This window comes from Physcomitrium patens, chromosome 17, assembly GCF_059467195.1.
Source record: "Physcomitrium patens ecotype Gransden chromosome 17, ASM5946719v1, whole genome shotgun sequence".
Classification (NCBI taxonomy): domain Eukaryota; kingdom Viridiplantae; phylum Streptophyta; class Bryopsida; order Funariales; family Funariaceae; genus Physcomitrium; species Physcomitrium patens.
This window is the reverse complement of record NC_143426.1, coordinates 10,926,146-10,945,355: the sequence shown is the minus strand read 5'-3', so window position 1 is coordinate 10,945,355 and position 19,210 is coordinate 10,926,146. Positions and strand designations below refer to the sequence as shown.

The window sequence follows — 19,210 nt, the reverse complement described above, 5'->3', positions numbered from 1 at the left end:
ATGTCTTGGCCCCCGGCCATTCTAAGAGAAGGACAGAAATGACTCTACAAGAAGACAATATTGGTTTAGAGGAGGATACTCCGCAACCTCTAAAATGCCTTAAGATTTTCAAGAAAAGGGATAATCCACTCTCTCCAAGAAGAATAAGACTCCAATATTGTAACAAAAGAAATATCAGTTTAGAGGAGGGTAATCTGCAACCTCTAAAATGCTAGTACACTTCCAAGCAGAGGGGTAATCCACACTCTAACAAAGAAGAAACTAGCTCTAATATCTGAGGTGAGTGCAGTCTCGACAAACTGTCACGGACACAGAAATACAGACTCGAGATCTAACAAGAAGTTCAAGAAGAACTGGCAAGATATAGATTAATCAAATGAGAACAACACCAGAGAGGTGAGCTAGAACTCCAAGAGATGTGTTGTCGAGACTGAAGAACTCTTCAGCCTCGATTCCAATACATACTTCTATTTAGGAAGCTTCTCAAGCAACTTCTACCAATTAGGAAGCTTCTAGAAGGTTCCAGAGACTTGCTTCTAGAAGGTTCTAGAAACTTATTTCTAGAAGGTTCTAAGGACTATGTCTCTAATATCTTCTGCCAACTAAGAAGCTTCTAGAAGGTTCCAGAGACTTGCTTCTAGAGGGTTCTAGAAACTTGTCTCTAGAAGGTTCTAAGGATTATGTTCCTAACACAAACAAAGAAGAGATAAAGAATGATTGAATTTAGAAATGTCAAGATATATGGAGACAATATATACTTTCAGATTGTTGAATAGTATTTCATATACTAAATAAGATTAGATGGAATAAGAGAGATTCATTGTTAGGTGTTGACTACTAAAATAGGAAGGAAGAAAAAAAAGATAAAATTGAATGTTGTTTCATTGTTGTAAATAGAAATTGGTACCATTTTTAAGAATGTGGAAAAGATAATGTCAATTTTGAACATCAGGAGATTGTTTAGAAAATAATATGGTTTAAACTTATTGATAATGACAAGATTTGGATCAATGTTCTTTTTCATTTTCTTATCTAATGATAAACTATAATAATGAACTACTTATTTTATCTATTTGATTTTAGACAAAACTAATAACATTTATCACAGAAGCAGAACCACTAAAAACAAGCTATTAGGTGGTTATCCAGAGCCAATAAAAACTGATTTACATGACTTCTTGGCATCGAAATTCTATGCCGTAGGTTTAAATAGGATTTTGCAGGGATTGGAGTTTCGTGCTGTTGCGATGGTGAGATCAGAACAATGGGAAGGGAAAGTTGTGGCTCGTTGCGTTAGAATAGAATCACTGGACCAAGGTTTTCCATGTACGATATCTGCTTGTCAAGACATCGCCGGCGCATTTCTTCAGTTAAACTGACTGTTGAGGATGTTTGGGTGAAGACTTGCTACATGCACATCGGCTCCAATGCAATCCTTCACGGTATTTTGGCAGCGGTCATTTGCTTTCACATGCTGAAGAGATTGACGTGATGAGGCGGGTATAGACCTCCGGAATGAAATGTCTACAAATGACCTGGATGCTGAGTGAAACAGTAAACATAAGCACAGCGCACCGAGAAGTGGACTCTAATCGGTTGCGCGAGTTCAGCGCCATTCGCATTTGGGATAGCTTTGCAGCTTACGGAGAAATGCACGCATGGACACCTAATCCAAAACAAACAGAATGATGTTTCTCTGGACACCCTTCTAATTACCTCTTCATTTGTCAATATTCTTCCCTTGAGGCTAACTTTTCTACAGGCTACACAGAAGTCCTTGACATTGCTCTCATTGTGCTCGTCTCTACAGGTAGAAAAATCTTGGAAGGTAGAATGAAGATTGTGGACGATGGGTTCTGTGTGAGCATATATTAAAACCACGGTGATTTTGCCGATTTTTGTTTTTTATTTCTTGTTAATCTGTATTATTTACCACTGGTTTCTCGAATTGCGACAGAGTGTCCCAACACTAAATTGTCAAGAAACTTATCATAATCGCTCGTGTGGTTAAATCTCAACAGTTCTTGTGAAGTAAAAATCTGCACCGACGTGGTAATGAGACTTCACAGAGCCTCACATCCTCCATAGATGTGCCTTCGCTGGGGTAGGAAGCGAAGCGCTTAGGCTTGTCCCTACTGGTCTACAGCCTACCCTCAACAAGCCTTGATCATCGTCAGCTTTTTCCGCAGCCCAATCACCCACATTTCAGAAAACAGCTTGGGCTTTAATCGATAAGACAGGAGGTGTATAACCTACAGGTCACAGACAGACTGGAGCTGCGGTACTGCTCTCTCGCGCGTCACGAATGCCCAATTCGGGAATGCATTGCACTGACTTCCAAACATGTTTATTCCCAAACTTTGTAGTTCTCCGAAGAACCAAAGAGATTCTCTTCTGAATGGAGCCACGTCATCTCATCCTTCTGCATCTGGGTGGTCCAGTGGAGAGGAGCAAATCATTGGGGATGGGGCAAAAGTGTTCATTGTCATTGGGGCAGTAGTCCGAGCCACTCTTTTCAACAGCATGAACTGACTTCAATACCCAAATCGGCTCTTGAGTCCTCCTTAGCGTGAAGGTCAGAGAGGTGGTCTAGGAAAAGTCCGGGTTTAAGGAATTGCTTTGGCGATGGCCATGGATGGCCGGATCTTTTGTGCAATGAGGAGAGTCGAGATAGCTTTTGGTCCAAAATAGACTTCAATATTCCTTCGACTTTTTTGAAGGCCGATCCTTTTTTACTTTTCAGCTAGGCAGCCTTTGAACCATGATTGCTGGAGAATTTAGGATTTAATACCTTGGTATGGCTCAAAAGCTTGAACTGTACCCCGTATGTGAGTCTTTGCGAGTTGTGTCGTTTCGGCCTCATTTGACTGAATGCTGAAGACTGTTAAGGTGAATTAGGCCTTCCCCGGTGCACTTCGTAGGTTTAGTCAAGGATTGCTGAAGAGTGAATAGTGAGCAGTGTCGACTGCAAGTTTTCAAGTTCTCTGAATCTCTTACCCATCTCTGGTCAGTCGGCTCTGGAGTTGGATTTCCTTTTCGGGGTCGAAGTTGATTCGTTCTCATCAAGGTGGAGGTTCTGATGAAGGAACAATTGCGTGACAGTGGAAGGGTAGAGCGTGACTCTGGTGCGAGATTATGTGTCAAGTCAGTCCCTCGCTTACGATTAAGGGAAGAAGAATTTGACGGGGCGGTGGTTGGCATTACGAAGGAAGCATTGCTCCTCAATCATGTACAGATTCAATCTGTTGGCGATCCGTTGAGATTAAGATGAAGAAGAATGGAGAAGCATTCCGCCTCAGTTTATAGTTTGGATTGATAAGTAGTTCTCAATTCTTCTTTATTTCCCATTCTCCATGACCTTACCCATTGTGTTAGGGTTTTTAATCTAGTTTGTGTTTCATTACGTGCACGAAGACCACTTTCTGCTTACAGAATCTACTGCCAAATGGCTGCCGCGAGGTGGAGAAGGTTTAGTAATGTTGCCACCAATTGTCGTAAATGCTTCGAGACATCAAGCCCGGAATTGAAATTCAGTTGGCATTTAGCTTCTCCACACACTTTTGGGAGATCACAGGTGGATTCTACCTCCGTCATTCGACATTGTGAGCACGAACTCATACGCTCGTACAGCACGTTATTGCCAGCTACTGCTCCTTTCCAGGTTACTGATTGTAATTTCAAAGTGGACCACAATTCCATTGGAAGGGGAAAAGCGCAAGTGGCCAGGTTTCATGATCAAGGAGGGTCACGACGACAAAAACGTGGAGCGAAGGGTTTGCAAGCCCATTCTGTATGCGCGAGTTGCAGCACCCCATTAATTGCCCCAGTGGCGTCCGTCTACACCTTTGATTCGGTGCTGACTTGCCCTAAATGTAGAGGCGCAGAATCTCTTGCGATCATTGAGCCTGAGGGGGCACCTGAAAATACAGAAGACCAGGGTACAAAAAATGTTTCCGGAGGCTCGATATCGGTGCTATCGGTCGCAGAAAGTGCGCAATTGCGTGAAACTGTACAACGTATTTCTCGATGGCACGCTTCCCGAAGGCCATTGAATCGTGATGAGCCACATCATTGGCAGCTAGGTGCAGGTCTATCGTCCCATCCTTCTTCTCCACCTCCTCCAAATTTTGTACAAGCAGCTGCTGGTTCTTACCCTTCCAGCGCCAACCTTGTCCGGCCGCTCACTGGAACTAGAGCTTCAGAAGGATCAAGTGGTGGGTTTGGCTCTGGAGACTCCTGGGGCGGCTCTTCCCTTGGGAAAGTCCTTCCCACCCCGCGAGAAATTTGTCAAGCTTTGGACAAGTTTGTTGTTGGACAGGAGCAGGCTAAGAAGGCACGTGTACATTCCACCTCCTCATCGTATGTGTGCAGAACCACTAATTTTCTTTTTTCTGCCAAGTGCCATGTTAGTCATCGTGAATAATTCAGAATGTTAGTTTGATGTTGCTAACTTTAGTATGTATTATCAGAATGTTGGTAATTTTCAATGTCATGGTTGCTTGTTCGGATAGCTTGTCTTCGTCTGTTTCATCTTGGTATTTTGGTTACTTTTACCACATTTGTTAGTGTTGTACAGCAACATTGAATTGACCGCTTTTAGGTTTATATACTCAACGTATTTGATGCTGTTTGGATTGCATTGTGGATAAAAACCTTTGCTTCTGTCACACTCCGTGGATGAGTGAGGATCTTTGTGGACGTCTTTTTCACCTCTTCAAACTTGTCTTCTAATGATTGGGAAGCAAATCGATTGCAGTTGCAAGGGTTTGTGTATTCAAGACTCAGTCAATAATGAACTAACCTGCTGTTTACTCAGAAACTTCTATGGCTGGGAATTATGTCGTGGAAGATCAGTCTTCGAAAGATTCGCAGCAGAAGGAATGATTTTAGATTCGATCAGACAAGAACTAAAATTCTGGTACCCTGCAGATATTGTCCGTGGCGGTCTATAACCATTACAAACGCATCTACTTTGAATCCATGCGGAAAGGCAATGCGAAACCCACAAATGAGGGGTATTTCTTTATGATACACACCGTTCTGCTTCATGTACAAGTGCAATTGTCTCGTATGCTATTGTTACATAATATATTAGCATTCCATTCTACTTGGATTACCAATTTCCAAAATAGTGAAGCAATGAATATCCGTCATGTATGTGGAGGTGCTTCATTACGCTCTGTGAATATACATCACTGGCATATAATAGTCGGCAATCAGGACATTTCGCTCTCGATGAGAGGTGGTGCTGGTTAAGACTGTCGAAGAGATTATTGAGTTACTAATGTACATTGTGAGATACCGATTTCAAATTCTTGTGATGCACCTGCAGATTTGGTGTGAGCGAAGTTGAATGTGAAGAGAATGATGTGGAATTGGAGAAGAGTAATGTTCTCCTTATGGGTCCCACCGGATCTGGTGAGTTAAAGTCTTAGTTCAGCAGTTGCTTATTTTGGGAGCTGAGCGCACATACTTTAGCTACTCTCTAAGTCTGAAACCAGAGATTGCTTTTCGTTATCCAGGCGACATAACCCAAAAGAATATTGATATTTTGTACTTCTCTGACAGGTAAAACATTGCTTGCCAAAACCTTGGCTAGATTTGTAAATGTACCTTTCGTCATTGCTGACGCTACGAGTCTCACGCAGGTAACTGATCAGAACATGTTGTTTGAAGGTTTTGCTACGTCCTAAGTAAAGCTCTACGCAGAAAAAAGTTTAGCCGTTCTTTTTCCCAGACCTGAGGTTGAAGTTGGGTTCAGAAGTTTTGATGTCTTTTACCTATTTGAGATAAACCACATTGGCAACTATCTCATAATTTCATATGATTACTGATCCTAAAACTTCGTGTTTACTAAGATATTGTGGGAATCCTTCTATTCATGGAATGTTTTGACTCTGTTCAGGCAGGATATGTAGGAGAGGATGTTGAATCTATACTTTACAAGCTCCTAGTGGTACGCTTCTTATGTACTCTGAGAGTGACTATGTATATTCTTCAATTCTTCCTCATAACTTAACCTGCTCTTATTGTGTGTGAGTTACGATATACTACTATTTAGAAAGTGTAGAACGAAACTAGGTCAGCATGTGCTTGAAGCATAGCGGTATATCTACGAGGCATTCTCTCTTGCTGAACGGTTGGATGTGTTACTACAGGAAGCAGAATTTAACGTACTTGCTGCCCAGCAAGGCATCATTTACATTGATGAAGTGGACAAAATCACAAAGAAGGTATTCTTTTTTTATCCTAGTACGAATTTCTGGCTAGTTCTTGATTGGTAGAGTAGATCAATTGTTTTTAGATAGCACAACAGTGGGCAGGACTCGGATGTTCTCTTGGATGGCGTAAAAGTTGTGTATAAATGCTTGTATCAGAACAAACAAATACTGAGTAACCGTTTCTGCCCTTTTCTACTGACTTTCACGCCCTCAGTTATAATTTTCTTTGAATGCAGCTTCGCAACTCAATACTGACACTCAGTGTATGGTTCAGGCTGAGAGTAAAAATATTAGTCGGGATGTATCTGGTGAAGGTGTTCAGCAGGCACTATTGAAGATGCTTGAAGGCACTGTACGTTTCTTCTTTTGTCCTCTCTCACAATTCTGCAGTTTCTTGCTATATTTTCTGCCAAGCACTAATGCAGGTATCCAGAGGGGATAACGAAGGAAACTAGTTTCGATCCTGATTCAGTGTGCCTTGAAACAGGTTGTGAATGTCCCAGAGAAAGGGGCACGGAAACATCCAAGAGGAGAACACATTCAGGTACTGTGTTTCATATGTTATTTTACCCTCGGAGCATGCCATTTTTCATCTCATTCTCTTACTTGCAACTCTGCCTTTGGAAATGAAAATTGTTGTTTGTGCCTAATTTGTGTCAGTTTTTGTGAAGTTTTTCTGCGTTCTAATGAGCAATTCAAATGTATGTTATGGTCTGGTCTCTTCATTATCTTTCAGTGTAAGCTCCTACTTTGGTTGTATATTTCTGTGAACAGTTAAGTTTGTGCAGATTGATACCAAAGACATTCTTTTCATATGTGGAGGTGCTTTCGTTGAATTGGAGAAGAGCATTGCAGAAAGGTAGGCTTCTTCATCTTCAAGTGTTAAGGTCAACGAATAGCATTTCATGATTTATTTGTCTTCTTTTTGATAACTTTTTGTTGTGTTATCAAACCCTCATGCCTTTCAACCTTCGTTTCTTGTTTCAGGAAGCAAGATTCATCAATTGGTTTTGGAGCACCTGTTCGTGCCAATATGCGAGGAAACAAACTGATCGACGCCGCCATTACTTCATCTTTGCTTGAGACGGTACCTCACATCTTTAATAATAGTACTCTTTTCCTTTGTAATTTAATTTAAAAGTGGCTTTTAAATTGGACCCGTCCCCCTCGAGCATTTTTTCATGCCTGCAGAAATTTCTTGTCAACATCCTTCAATTTCAGGTTTCTTTCCATGGTTTAGGCATGTTCTAGGTCTGATGAAGGTATGTAGATTTGCTTTGTTGAACCTTTTCAGTAGGAAATTGAGCACATGCCTGTTTTGAAGTTACAGATTACTTGACAAGTGAATTTTGACTAATTCGTGCAGGTAGAGAGCAGTGATTTGATCTCTTATGGGTTGATTCCTGAATTCATCGGACGGTTTCCCGTGATAGTCAGTCTCTCTGCACTTGACGAAGACCAGCTTGTCCAGGTATTTGCCATTGTCAGTATGATGTGCACTCTCCTTGGGAGACCGAATGACTATCACAGGATTTACGGCACATTACGTTATTTGAGTACTCTGATAGTGGCACTTTCGAGTATATTATTAGTTTTGTCATTCTACATTCTTGCTATAAGTTTAAAAAAACACACTTTATGTAATAGAATAATGAAGAATCTTCATTCACGATGGCTCTAATTTTACAGGTCCTCACTGAACCCCGGAACGCTCTTGGTAAACAGTACAAGAAGATGTTTGCGATGAACAATGTAAGTACACTGTGCTTGAACTATTTGTGCTCTGTAGTTAAAATCTATCTAGCAGAAATTTTAGAAACATGTACTTGGAAAATTAGCCATTGCGGTGATTTTAAGGACACGTTTTAATGATTATTGTTTTTTGTATTTCTTTTTTTTAATCATAAACAATAACGCGGTAGATCCGTGCCTGGTTCTGTTAGGTGAAACTCCATTACACAGAAGGAGGTTTGCGGAGGATTGCCCAGAAGGCCGTGGTTAAAAACACTGGTGCACGTGGGTTACGTTCCACATTGGAAACTGTACTCACTGAAGCTATGTACCAAGTTAGTCTTCCTCAAACTATACATTGTAGTGTGCATGGATCAAACGTTTCAGTAATAGAGCTTTGTTTTTTTGATTCTTTCATAGTAAGAAACCGATATGCTTAACCATAATGAGGCCATGACTGTGTTAACATTCATCAATACAACTGATTACTGTTGACTTGTTTTGCGACTACTGCTAGGTGCCAGATAGTATTTCGAACGAAGGTGAGCAGGTAGATGCTGTAGTACTGGATGAAGATGCTGTGGGCGCACCCGATGGAAACGGAGAAGGTGCAAAGATTTTGCGTGGCAAGGGTGCGTTGGACTTCTATTTGAGAAATCTTAAAACACCAAGCGAGGTAAAGTGCACTGCAGATTTTGATACTCGGTGCACCTCCATGATTTTGGACCTCAAGATTTACAACCAACACAATGTGTATAATGTGGATTTTGTAACTAGATGAGTCTATACGGAAAGAGGCTAAAGCCCATCGCTCCAAAATTCCACCTCATGAGATCATTCTTGTTCCGACATCTTGCACCTTTAGATAAGTGGCAGGAGGTGCCATTGTATTAATTAGATAAGTATTCCTCTTTCGCTTTCTCTAGTATTGACTGTTATTATTTTAACTGCTGCAGGATGGAGCACAAGTTGCCTCAGAAGAAGAGGAAGTTGAAACGGATGCAGACATGGCTGCAAGGGCGGTAAATTTGTAAATTAGTATTTACAAGTGTACAGTTTCGAGTGAAGACTAACATTATTGATTATTCTATACATGGTAGTATTGGTTGGATTCATTTTTAGTAGTTCTTACTGCCAGTGAAGTTGTTCCTGCAATCAAGAGCCTTAATATTCTTACACTTGCCCATGAGTTCAACAAGACCTTATTAATCAAAGATAGGGTCCGTTTAACCAGGGCTGGTAACTCATTAACGTGATACTGAAGTAACTGATATTTCAATCCATACAAAAGATTTGTGGATTTTTCGCCCTTAAGAAAACGTCATAATTTTCTTGACTCCCAGATATCTGCGTGATGATGGAATCTTACTGTTGACTTTTGCTAATCATTGTCAGTGATTATTTATCTTGTTTTATTGGTTCTCCCAAGCTTCTCTAAAGCTTGTGGCAGTAATGACTAGTTAGTAGCAATTTGGCAGCCGCTCTTGTTCTGTATGAAATAGACAACACATGTTATCCATCAAGAACTAATTGTCATCAACAATGGACCTCCCTGCAACTGAAGGCAGACATCTCGCACAAGGATATGTGTCCACATCGTTGTGTAGCTTGTTTTTCACAGTAGTGATAGATTTTGCTCGAACTTTCTAATGCGGATGGGTAGTATGCTAACATGTAAAAATTCAATTAATTTGCAAAGATTGTAATTAGAAATAGTTGAAATGGGATCTGTGTCTGTCGATGAGCATTTTAGTATTTTGTTACTGCACATCTAAAAATTAGCTTTCTTTATAATTGGATTCCACCAACACTCATCCACGTCATGCAATTTACTGGAAGTTTACACTTCAACTGCTACGATGTACACGGTCTGATATTATGGGGTAGAGCTCATGTATTTTAAGACTATCCATTCAGTCTTTCATTGTTCTCATCACGTATCTTGTTGATATCTGATGCTGGTAATCAACGCACAAATTAACATACAACTACCCAATTCCCCGAGCCTTGACAGCGTTGCCAATGCAAGTCATGAGTAACAAGCAATTACATACAGTTACGGCATGAATGTTAACCTACAAACGTCTCAATTGATCCGCTAAATAACTGATGACGACTTCTCTGCTCTTCTCCCTTCCATCAATCTCTCTTCATGGGGCTTCATGGAAACCACCGCCCATTCAGAAGAACCCAACCCTAAATGAATAAACTCTTTCTACACACCGTCTAACTCAGTACCAATGAGGTAACCGTTTGATGAAAATAATATCCTTCAGGCTGAAAAAAACTCCATTTCACGTACTGGGAGCACAAACACAACCTGAAACGGCATATTGCTCAATAACCTTCGTTACTCATGAGATACTGCAGAAAAAAAAACATTTCTCTTCATCGTAACCGAAGGTTTGAACCATTCCTGGGTTCAGGAAGGGACGTGTTGGGTCCTCTCCGTTCATTCCCAGAACTCGAACGTCCTTGACTGGTTGATGCTTGAAAGACGGTGGGATCATAATTGATCACCATCCCTGTGTTCTCTGCATCAACTTGTCCCAAGAAAAAAGAAAAAGAAAAAATAACGAGGAAGGAAGGAAGAAAAGAAGCAAGCAATCATGACGAGGAAGAAAAGAAGAAGTGGGGTTTAATCCAGAATTAAAAGATTGCGATGCAGTTTATGTGGAACTTCTGTAGCACTTTTGATTTTAGAGAAGGTCTCCTGGGCAGCGAGGGTTTCAGGATGATCCGCTCCCAGCATAACGAGTCGAATACTTATACATGTGCGGCAAAGCTCCTCCCCCGCGTCGTATTGTCCGCCTCGCATCAAGAGCTTGGCTCGAGATTCCAGAAGGTGGGCTTTCAGAAGGGTCAGGTCTCGCCATTCGTACTCGTCAACCTGGAGAAAAGTACGAAACAAAGAGGCTTTAAAGCTAAGGTTCAAGTATATTCCATCTTCGGGCTTAGGGTATTAAGTCTGTAAGTCTAAGATCATCACTAAAAAGAAGATGTCAGTTAATATATTACACTTGTTTCTGTGGAATCGTGGAAAAACTCGACCATACCTGATGCGATGGGCCAGCATTTCCGGATCTCCAGCATAGAGATTGATCCCACCGGTCCTGATTTATCTGCGAGACGTACGATTTCTCAACTTCCTCCAACAACACGTAGCACAGGTGCAGGACCTCAACTGCAGCCGAGCAGCGGGAGAAAGTGTTGAAGGCACGCTGTGCGAGAGGCAACACAAGACGCCGGGCGAAAATAATGAGATCCGGCACCTGCATCTCCACAACGGCTGGCTCGCTGCCAAATCGTAGCACTAGATAGGCTGCGGCCCAGAAGTGATTGTAATGGAGCACAACGCTGCCACTCTTGCGAACAGCACGCACGAAGCACCGCGCTGCAGGTTCACCTCCTCGCATTTGACAATAAGACTGCCAGTCACAATAAAACACCCCATTAGATGATGCATTCAGATACCAAACACCGACGAAGCAATGGATACGGACGCCTCACCTGTATGATGTCAGGGAAGTAGAGACTATCATCCCGAGCAGAGGCGCGCGCAAGTCCGAGCCTAGTCAAAAGATCTCTAGCATCGGCCTCGGAGCGTCCATTCGATGTCGACATCCAACAGCTCAACATTGAAATAAAAAAATTCGTCCGTCCCCCCAATTCCTTTTCAAGCTTATTCGCAGCCAATGCGAGAAGCCAGAGCGGGCAAGGGCTGGGTCCAAACCATCCTCCCACATACGCCATGCGAACTGCCAGGCTCTTGGCGCCGGTTCCTCCAGCCATGAGATTGAAGCACACGTCCAAAAGTTTCACCAGAAACGTATTACTGCGCAGAACCATATCGTCTCTACCCATGGAATTAGAAGTAAACGACGATTTCTTGGTTTCTACCGTCCCCATCTTTGCAAGAATCTCCGAGGGCTTCATATCGAATTCATTGATGAGTCTCCCCACTATGGCAAGCCCAAACGGAAGCCGACCAAGCTTATCCTCAAATTCTTTGAACTTGTCGATCTGTTGCACGGAAAAGGATCGTTCCTCCCACTTCCCGTCGCGCATGAGAGTAAGCGCTTCAAAGCTCGACAAGTGGGGCAGCTCCAGAGAAATATCAAAATGCATGACGCGAGGTAGACGTGTCGTGATGATGACATGGGTGGCGCTTCCTGGTCGTGGCAGAAGTTCTGTAAGATCCCGTCCATCCAAAGGGTCGCGCTCAGCATCCAAGTTATCGATGATGAGAAGGTAAGGAATGTCTGTCTGCAATTTGTGTCTAATCGTCTGCACAGCTTCTGCCTCTCGCTCGTCGAATGTCATCACTCGCCCCCTTCCTGTAGTATTACCCGTCTGACTCTGATTCTCCGTGGAACCCACGTCCACGCCCAAGACACTGGATAGATTCAGATAGTTTTGACGGAGATATCGAGATTCCCCATTGACCCACAGTACCATCTCAAACTTCTGCGCATTCCTGTATGCATACTCTAACGCGAGCTCGGACTTTCCGATCCCGGGAGCTCCTGTCACTACGCAGTAATGACTGAACCTGAATTTGTCATTTTCTCCTCTCCGATCGTTAGAATCACGCCGCTTTTGCTCGCGTGACGACCGTCCCCACGTTCCTCGTCGAGAACCAGAATGTTCCTTCAAGTTCCCACTGAAGCCTTCTCTTCCTCGCTCTAATTGGCTTTGGGTCTGAAAGGGATCCCTGCACAGTCCTGAGAATTGACCTGAGGATTGATAAGGCCACACAACAATCTCCTCGTGAGACTCACCGTAATTTGAGAGTCGAGTGGCCTCCAAGTCTTCTGTTTCCGCCTTGCTGGAGTCGTCGCTCCTGCGTGCCAAGGTTTGTGCAACTGTTCCTGATGAATCCACAGTCGTAGCATTGCCACCAGAGAACAACATTTTATCCACTACCTTCAACTCCTTTTCCCTCCCTGCAAAGTACGCATTTCTTGGCCACGGGAGCTCCTCGTGAGCTTCTCGTTGATCCTCGATGTCCGCAGCGCTGTGTCGTCCCAATGAAGAACCGACCAACCTTCCTACTTGACGAATACTCTCTCGCCAATTCCGCCAGTTCGCCTCCACGCGCCTATCTTCCACCGTCAACAGCCCTTCCACGGCATCTGACCAGCTTTTCTCACCCCCCTTGTACACACTCCAAAGCTCCCCGCCGTCGACCTCCCAAATCTCCCCTCGTTTCTCCACGATGTCTCTCATCAGGCAATCAGGAGGAGCTACATCGAAAAACACTGGCACAAGATTACCCCGGTCCAGGAAGATGCTAATCTCCTCGATGGTATACGGATTCCGGAACGCTTTCTTAGTGATGAGGACCACGCCAAAAGTAACTGAATGAAGAACACTCAGCGCAATGTCATGGCTCCGCTGTTCAGAGTACAAGGACCGGTCGGCGATAAAGCATGAAGTCCCGTGGGACTCCAGCTCCGCATGCATCCACTTCGCATATCTAGCCAACAAGAGGTCCGTCCCGAATAGTCCAATGTATACATCGCAGTTTTTTGATGAGGTTTCCAATGACGACAAATCATTCTCGGCAGCTTTCTTCTCTTCAGTCGTGTTCCCCCGACTAGACGACGATGGACCTCCCAGTAGCGCAGGCTGATTCCTTCTCTTTTGATGTTCCGATTCCCTAAACGAATACCTTCCAGTGGTATCTCGCCGTGGCAAACTCAAAGCTACCGGGGAAGTTGACGTGGACTGCGATGGTCCAGTGCTGGCAACCTTGAGAGAGGGTGATCGATGCGGCTCGGAAATGTCGTGAAGCTGCGCTGGGGAGGGAGCAGGAGAAGTCTGAGAAGGAAGAGGGGGAGATCCAGGTGTTGGAGGCTCCGAAGACATGCCATGAGAGTGTGCTGTAAGGGGAGTACTCGTCTCAACTGAGAGACCTTCAAATGTCTGTTTCTCAGGGACAATGGCAGAATTGAACAAGCTCAGTTGTAAGGATGAGACCTGCAACTCTTTAGATCTTATTCCTGAGGAAACTACAGTATCTGAGCATGTGCTGGAAACTGGTAGATCGGAGAGGGTTTGCGAGTCCTGCGCAGCAGAATGAGGCAGGATGATTGAAGGTGACAACTGTTCGACTACAGCGACAAAAGTCGGATGCTCTAAGGAAAAATATTCTGGTGAGGTGCTCAAGATTTCCTTGGCGCCGGCTTCATAATCTACACTCTCATCAGCTGGTCGAGGCAACTCATCGGGTTCAAAGAGTGGCTCCGAGGACTCACTGAATACACGACTGGGGCGAACTTGAGTGGAGAGAGGATTATTTGGAGGAATAGCAGGCGACGCGAACGAGGTGGCTTGATGGCCTTTCTCACCGGTCGACTCCCACACAGACCCAGATGATGATGATAACCTCGCAGCACTTACACCACTAGTAGCCGACAACACTGGAGGTGGTGATTCCTTCTCAAGTGGCAATTGCGAAGACTGCCCTCCGGAGGTTTGAGGTGTTGATGATCCCTCATGCTCCACTTCCATAGAGCCAGTGTCACCATGCAGTACCCCAAATTAGACACGAAAATTTTTCAAGTGTCTCGCTTCTGGAAACTATCAGAGGGGCATCGGTATGGACAGGTTGCACCAATCCTTCACATAACACAAACGCTCTCATTCATTGTACAAACCTATCCAAGAACCATCCACCCGACCTTGGCCCTCCCCCGCATTCCACCAGTGAGTTCACCCCTCATCCTCTGTGCTCTACCTCGCATGCTCCTCATTTCATCAGCGAGCAATAACCCTACAACCCTCTACGATTTCAACGCTCCTGAACCTACATAGGCTGAATCAATGAACCTGTCCGTAACGGAGCAGCCCGCAAGCCTTCCGGCTTAATCACAACTGAAACAGAAAACCAACCAGCCAAACCTAGCACAAATTAAAACGCAAAACAGGTTCAACCAGCAGCAAACCGACAGAAAATGGACCGACGAGGAGCGACGACTACTTGAATATTACCCACCCTGGTCAGTTGATCGCGCCGTGAGCAGTGAAAGATGCTGTGGCCGTCCACAATGCTAACTCACGCGCTGATGTGATAGCTTGAAATGTGGGAGATCGGTCAAGTTCTGTTCCAGTACTGACGACTTGCGGTTGGGTGTCTAGTGTTGGTCCTGCCAAATAAAAGCTCTCTTCCATGTCCTACTCGGAATCCTGCTTACAGTTTTTGGGTTCATGTCAATTACACTCCAGGGCAGTCATATTTCCACAGCTTGGTGCTGCATTACTGCCTCTTTAAATTTTTTGGGATGCACTGGATTCGAGGAATATTGAACTCGGCTAATTTAAGAAACTCCCAGAATGAAGCATCGTGCAACTTCTCTCATGGACTGAAGCTGCTAGCTTCTGCTGCGCTTTATTCCATGCAAAGATTCACAGTAATAATTAAATTTAGGCACAGCGGCTATTGGTCTGGGGATCGCAAACCGTTCTGCACATGCCCTCAAGTTTCTCCACACAGTTCTCTGTTCCACTCGGAGCGAAAAACATATTTGCCATTTTTATCCTCAGTGGCCAATTTCTAATCCTCAACAAGCACCATGGGATTCACCCAATCAAAGGCTGTCTCACGGGAAGTAGGTGCCGGAGATTTGGGATAATAGAATGTCATTCTTTTTACGGTAGTAACCCTAATAATTTCAGTATAAGCCAGGAATAATTTAAAAAGAAACAGAGACAGGTTCTGGATTCATTACTTGAATTCATTATTCCATGTTTTTCAGATAAAAATTCCCCGCCACAATGCTGGGATGCAAACGGTGCGGGGACGAACCTTCTGCTTTGATTTCTACCGAAGAGAACCTGGGAAAGTCGGCTCTGAAGAGATGATCGAGTCGTCCTTGGATGAACATCGGGAAGCAAGACGAGGCACCAATCTCGTGTGGTCCATGAGATTAAGATAGCGAGAACCACGGCACTGGTTAGCCCACTTGCATCCATAGAAACCCTTGCAATGGACACTTCCCAATCATTTTTCTACTTGGATTCTACTCATCCTTCCGATGGTTGTATTTCCTCCCAAGTGTCCAGTGTCTCCGTTCTCACTGCAACTCAAAGATGACCTTCATTCCCCGTGCGACATGCTTGCACACCATGCGAAGGGAATCTGGGTTAGATTCTCTATATTTAGGAGGAATTTGGACTTTTGATGAGAACAAAACAAAAGGAAAATAGCCTAGTTCTGCATGTGGTGAGCGTATAGTACTTTGGAAATTGTTTTTTGGTCCGAGAATACAGCTTATGAAGAAGCGGAGGGAGAATGACTTTGGGGTGGCGAATGAGAACTGGCGGATGAGGTACTAGCGGACATAAGGGAAGTCGACTTCGTGTTGGGATTGTGCTGATAATCTATTATTAAATATTGCTAGGGCAGTGCAAGTGGGCTGCCCACTTGCATCCGTTATTGCAGCACTCCAGTCCACCACAGTTCATCTCCTCGTCATCCGCCTGCTCTTCTGCCTACCTAGGACATGGGATCTCCGCCGAAAACAGCTCAATCTACATTAAGTCGATGCTCGATCGCCACCACTGTTTTATATTAGCAAACTTATCCATGAAACCGCTGCATAGGTTCCTGAGTTTGATGCTCGTCCTGAGAAGCCGCTGTGAGCGCGAGTAAATTAGATCTTCGTCTAGAAGCTTCTAACATGTTTTCTCAATTTCCTGCTTGCCGTGTGATCTTTAGTTCTGTGATGCTCATGAGTTGTTGACAGGTTCAGTAATCCCAACCTGTTTGCCATCGAAGGGAGATGGAGATTGCGAATAAATATAACTCTATTCTATGGTCATTTTCTTTCTGATGTGCAGTCCACTTCGGTTCCAGAACGTCAACTCAAATCCTGTCGTCAATTTCAATACCCTGAAGGATATGATTTCGGAGCCACCCATTTGTTGAATTTATGAGATCATCGACATGTTCTGTACAGATGAATCTCCAATTGAGTCGTACACTCGACCCCACGGGTGACGAAGTGAGCAGTAAAAACGCTTCGGAGGCGTACCCAGATGGTTTCTCCTCTGGGCACATCTCAACACTGTCTTTTAATCTACTTCATGGGAGTCTCAACCCTTCCTCCTCCTCTAACTCTCGCACAGACTTGTGCATTAGTGGTACTTATGAGGCCCCAATCAAACTACCCTCAAGTTCCTCCATAGAAGTAAGTTGTGTTCAACAAAAACCGAGTGCCAGCAAAATTTACCTGAAAAGTATAGCTGCTCTGTTTGCCACCAATCGTATCTTTGAACTTCGTATCGGTCTGAGGAACACAAAAAGAACCATCACCTTCATCAATGTCATATTTCCGATCCTTGATTTGCAGTGCCTCTGTCAAATTGGTTGACATCTCCCGATTCTCATCGCTCTCAGACTTTGCAAAGATGTTGATGTCGAATTTTGTAAAAAAAAAATCGAAGGAGCAGTATCTGTTCAATCAGGCGCTCCCCGGAACTAATTCCATTTTTGACAGAGGTGACAAAAGTTGTGTCCATCATCCTGAGAAGCACGATAAAAGTCTTAAATACCAACAGACGGGACAATATGGTCTATGAAAATTAACCAAGAACATTCAAGAGTCCAGTTGGCGTTAAATTGTTCCGACAACGTCCAGCTGAATATACGCAACCACGAAGCTGAAGAGACACTGCACAAACTAAGATGACCACTTTGAACACCTCAGTGAAATGTCGCATGCAAAGCAGGCTAAAGAAAGTCGAATACCGTTCCCAACGATCAGTTATGCTCCGGTATACCACTCTAATAGGACTTACCCGACATGACCAAAGAGAATCCTCACAAATGCGAATATGAAATGGACAAGTTGTAAGTCGACATAAGTACATTATGATCTCGTCCTCTATTTGGTTCTGATTTAAATTTTTTTTCTTTGAGGAGTGTAAAGGAGGTCGTATTCACTTACCAAGCGCATCTTCCTCTAACAATCGTCAATAATGTGACACATCTTTGCTCACTTCGGGCGACAGGAGACAAGGTCACTTTCGACATCCTCCCACAAGAATGAAAATTATGCAGGAACAAACTGTAGTAATCAAACTTCGCACCTTTAACAGACTGATCAAACGTATAACCCTCCGAAGCGTTTCCGGAACAAAATTGTTGTCGCTTCAACAACCCTCACAAGTTTCATTATCTCGAAATGGCGGGGATCAAAGCAATGCCCGCGACGCCGATGGCAGCTCTCATGATCCAGACTCCTACGTTTCTTAATGAAAAAACATACAGCGGTCATTAACCGAATTGGAAACCAACGAAGGTCTTGATCAAGATGCCGGTCACGAAGACGCCACTTACCCTCCTCTTTTTGGACTTTATTCGCCTTCAGTTGCTCTTTTGACGCTCATGCTGTCCCATGCATTCTCTGTAGCATCTTTTTCTTTTCAACACCCCACTAATATATGCTCCTGCAACAAAGTCGAGCGCAGAGCCATGTCTGTTAAATTGCGCAGCCTCCACATATGAGGTCCAGCAAAGAGGGACCGTCACACTCTCACTGCCAGACTGTGAAAATGAAGAACTGCGTCATTCACCATAAAGAATGGCCCATTTTTACTTTATATTATTTCCATCTAAAAGGCAAAACTTCCAAAAAAAAAATTAATTAAGCAAATAATTTTTATAAAAAATTTTGGACCACAATCTTTTTAAAGGATTTTGTAGATATAAAGATTCTCAAATATAAAAAATCAATATAACTAATAAATTATTGCTTTGCTTATAAAGTCTTTGATTACAATTCTTTAATTATAAAATCTTAATGTGATATAAGCCTTTTCTATATAATCTTCATTAAAAAGTGATTTTAGTTAAAACCAACATTTAACTTTAAAACTTTTGTATTATTATTGTAAAAAATTTTGAATTATAAATTTATATACATATATATTAAAATATTAAAATGTTATTATTATTATTATTATTATTATTATTATTTATATTAGCTAGCTTTAAAACCTATAAAGTTAGTCATCTATTACTATTATTATTGTATAATTTATAAATAAATATTTTTTATAATCAATACTAAAAATTTATCTACATATATATTTAAATTACTTGTTGATATCATCAAGCCATATATAATATTGAATGTCAAGACTAATATGAAATATTAAAAAAAATTAAAAAAATTGGTCTTTCCTAAGATACTAATATCATAATATTTATGTATTTTAATATAATAATATTATCATATACCAAAAAAATT

At 42.9% G+C, this 19,210-nt stretch overlaps 2 protein-coding genes across 9 annotated transcripts; one reads left to right on the top strand and one right to left on the bottom strand.

Annotated features, from left to right (window-relative positions):
• The first annotated feature begins 2,439 nt into the window (after positions 1–2,439).
• Positions 2,440–9,294, top strand: LOC112294449 (CLP protease regulatory subunit CLPX1, mitochondrial). 2 transcript variants are annotated; one of them, XM_024544867.3, is made up of 16 exons: positions 2,442–2,889; positions 3,103–4,333; positions 4,930–5,015; positions 5,333–5,418; positions 5,569–5,648; positions 5,906–5,956; positions 6,159–6,233; positions 6,496–6,573; positions 6,709–6,765; positions 7,010–7,080; positions 7,209–7,308; positions 7,588–7,692; positions 7,911–7,973; positions 8,165–8,287; positions 8,470–8,628; positions 8,909–9,294. In XM_024544867.3, exons 2-16 carry the CDS (start codon positions 3,446–3,448, stop codon positions 8,984–8,986), a joined length of 2,100 nt encoding a protein of 699 aa, XP_024400635.1. In that variant the 5' UTR covers positions 2,442–2,889; positions 3,103–3,445; the 3' UTR covers positions 8,987–9,294. The 2 variants fall into 2 exon arrangements, with proteins under 2 accessions (XP_024400636.1, XP_024400635.1); XM_024544868.3 differs by having other exon boundaries at positions 2,440–4,359.
• Positions 9,295–9,959: 665 nt separating this feature from the next.
• On the bottom strand, positions 9,960–18,540 carry LOC112294448 (uncharacterized). Of its 7 annotated transcripts, none has more exons than XM_090243753.1 (7): positions 17,906–18,540; positions 17,189–17,481; positions 15,763–16,907; positions 14,953–15,143; positions 11,463–14,831; positions 11,009–11,380; positions 9,960–10,842 (listed from the first exon to the last, which is right to left on the bottom strand). In XM_090243753.1, exons 5-7 carry the CDS (start codon positions 14,466–14,468, stop codon positions 10,591–10,593), a joined length of 3,630 nt encoding a protein of 1,209 aa, XP_090099879.1. In that variant the 5' UTR covers positions 14,469–14,831; positions 14,953–15,143; positions 15,763–16,907; positions 17,189–17,481; positions 17,906–18,540; the 3' UTR covers positions 9,960–10,590. The 7 variants fall into 7 exon arrangements, with proteins under 7 accessions (XP_090099879.1, XP_090099880.1, XP_090099881.1 ...); XM_090243754.1 differs by having other exon boundaries at positions 15,763–16,718; XM_090243755.1 differs by having other exon boundaries at positions 15,763–16,592.
• Positions 18,541–19,210: the final 670 nt, after the last annotated feature.

What these genes read in the sequence shown, in the direction of transcription:
- LOC112294449 (XM_024544867.3), top strand. Translation starts at nt 3,446, where the DNA reads ATGGCTGCCGCGAGGTGGAGAAGGTTTAGTAATGTTGCCACCAATTGT. An exon ending in ACGAAGACCAGCTTGTCCAG is followed by an intron (nt 7,693 to 7,910) that starts GTATTTGCCATT and finishes CTAATTTTACAG; the next exon opens with GTCCTCACTGAACCCCGGAA. An exon ending in ATCTTAAAACACCAAGCGAG is followed by an intron (nt 8,629 to 8,908) that starts GTAAAGTGCACT and finishes TAACTGCTGCAG; the next exon opens with GATGGAGCACAAGTTGCCTC.
- LOC112294448 (XM_090243753.1), bottom strand. Translation starts at nt 14,468, where the DNA reads ATGGAAGTGGAGCATGAGGGATCATCAACACCTCAAACCTCCGGAGGG. An exon ending in ACTTCCCTGACATCATACAG is followed by an intron (nt 11,381 to 11,462) that starts GTGAGGCGTCCG and finishes TGTGACTGGCAG; the next exon opens with TCTTATTGTCAAATGCGAGG. An exon ending in ATGCTGGCCCATCGCATCAG is followed by an intron (nt 10,843 to 11,008) that starts GTATGGTCGAGT and finishes ACTTTTCTCCAG; the next exon opens with GTTGACGAGTACGAATGGCG.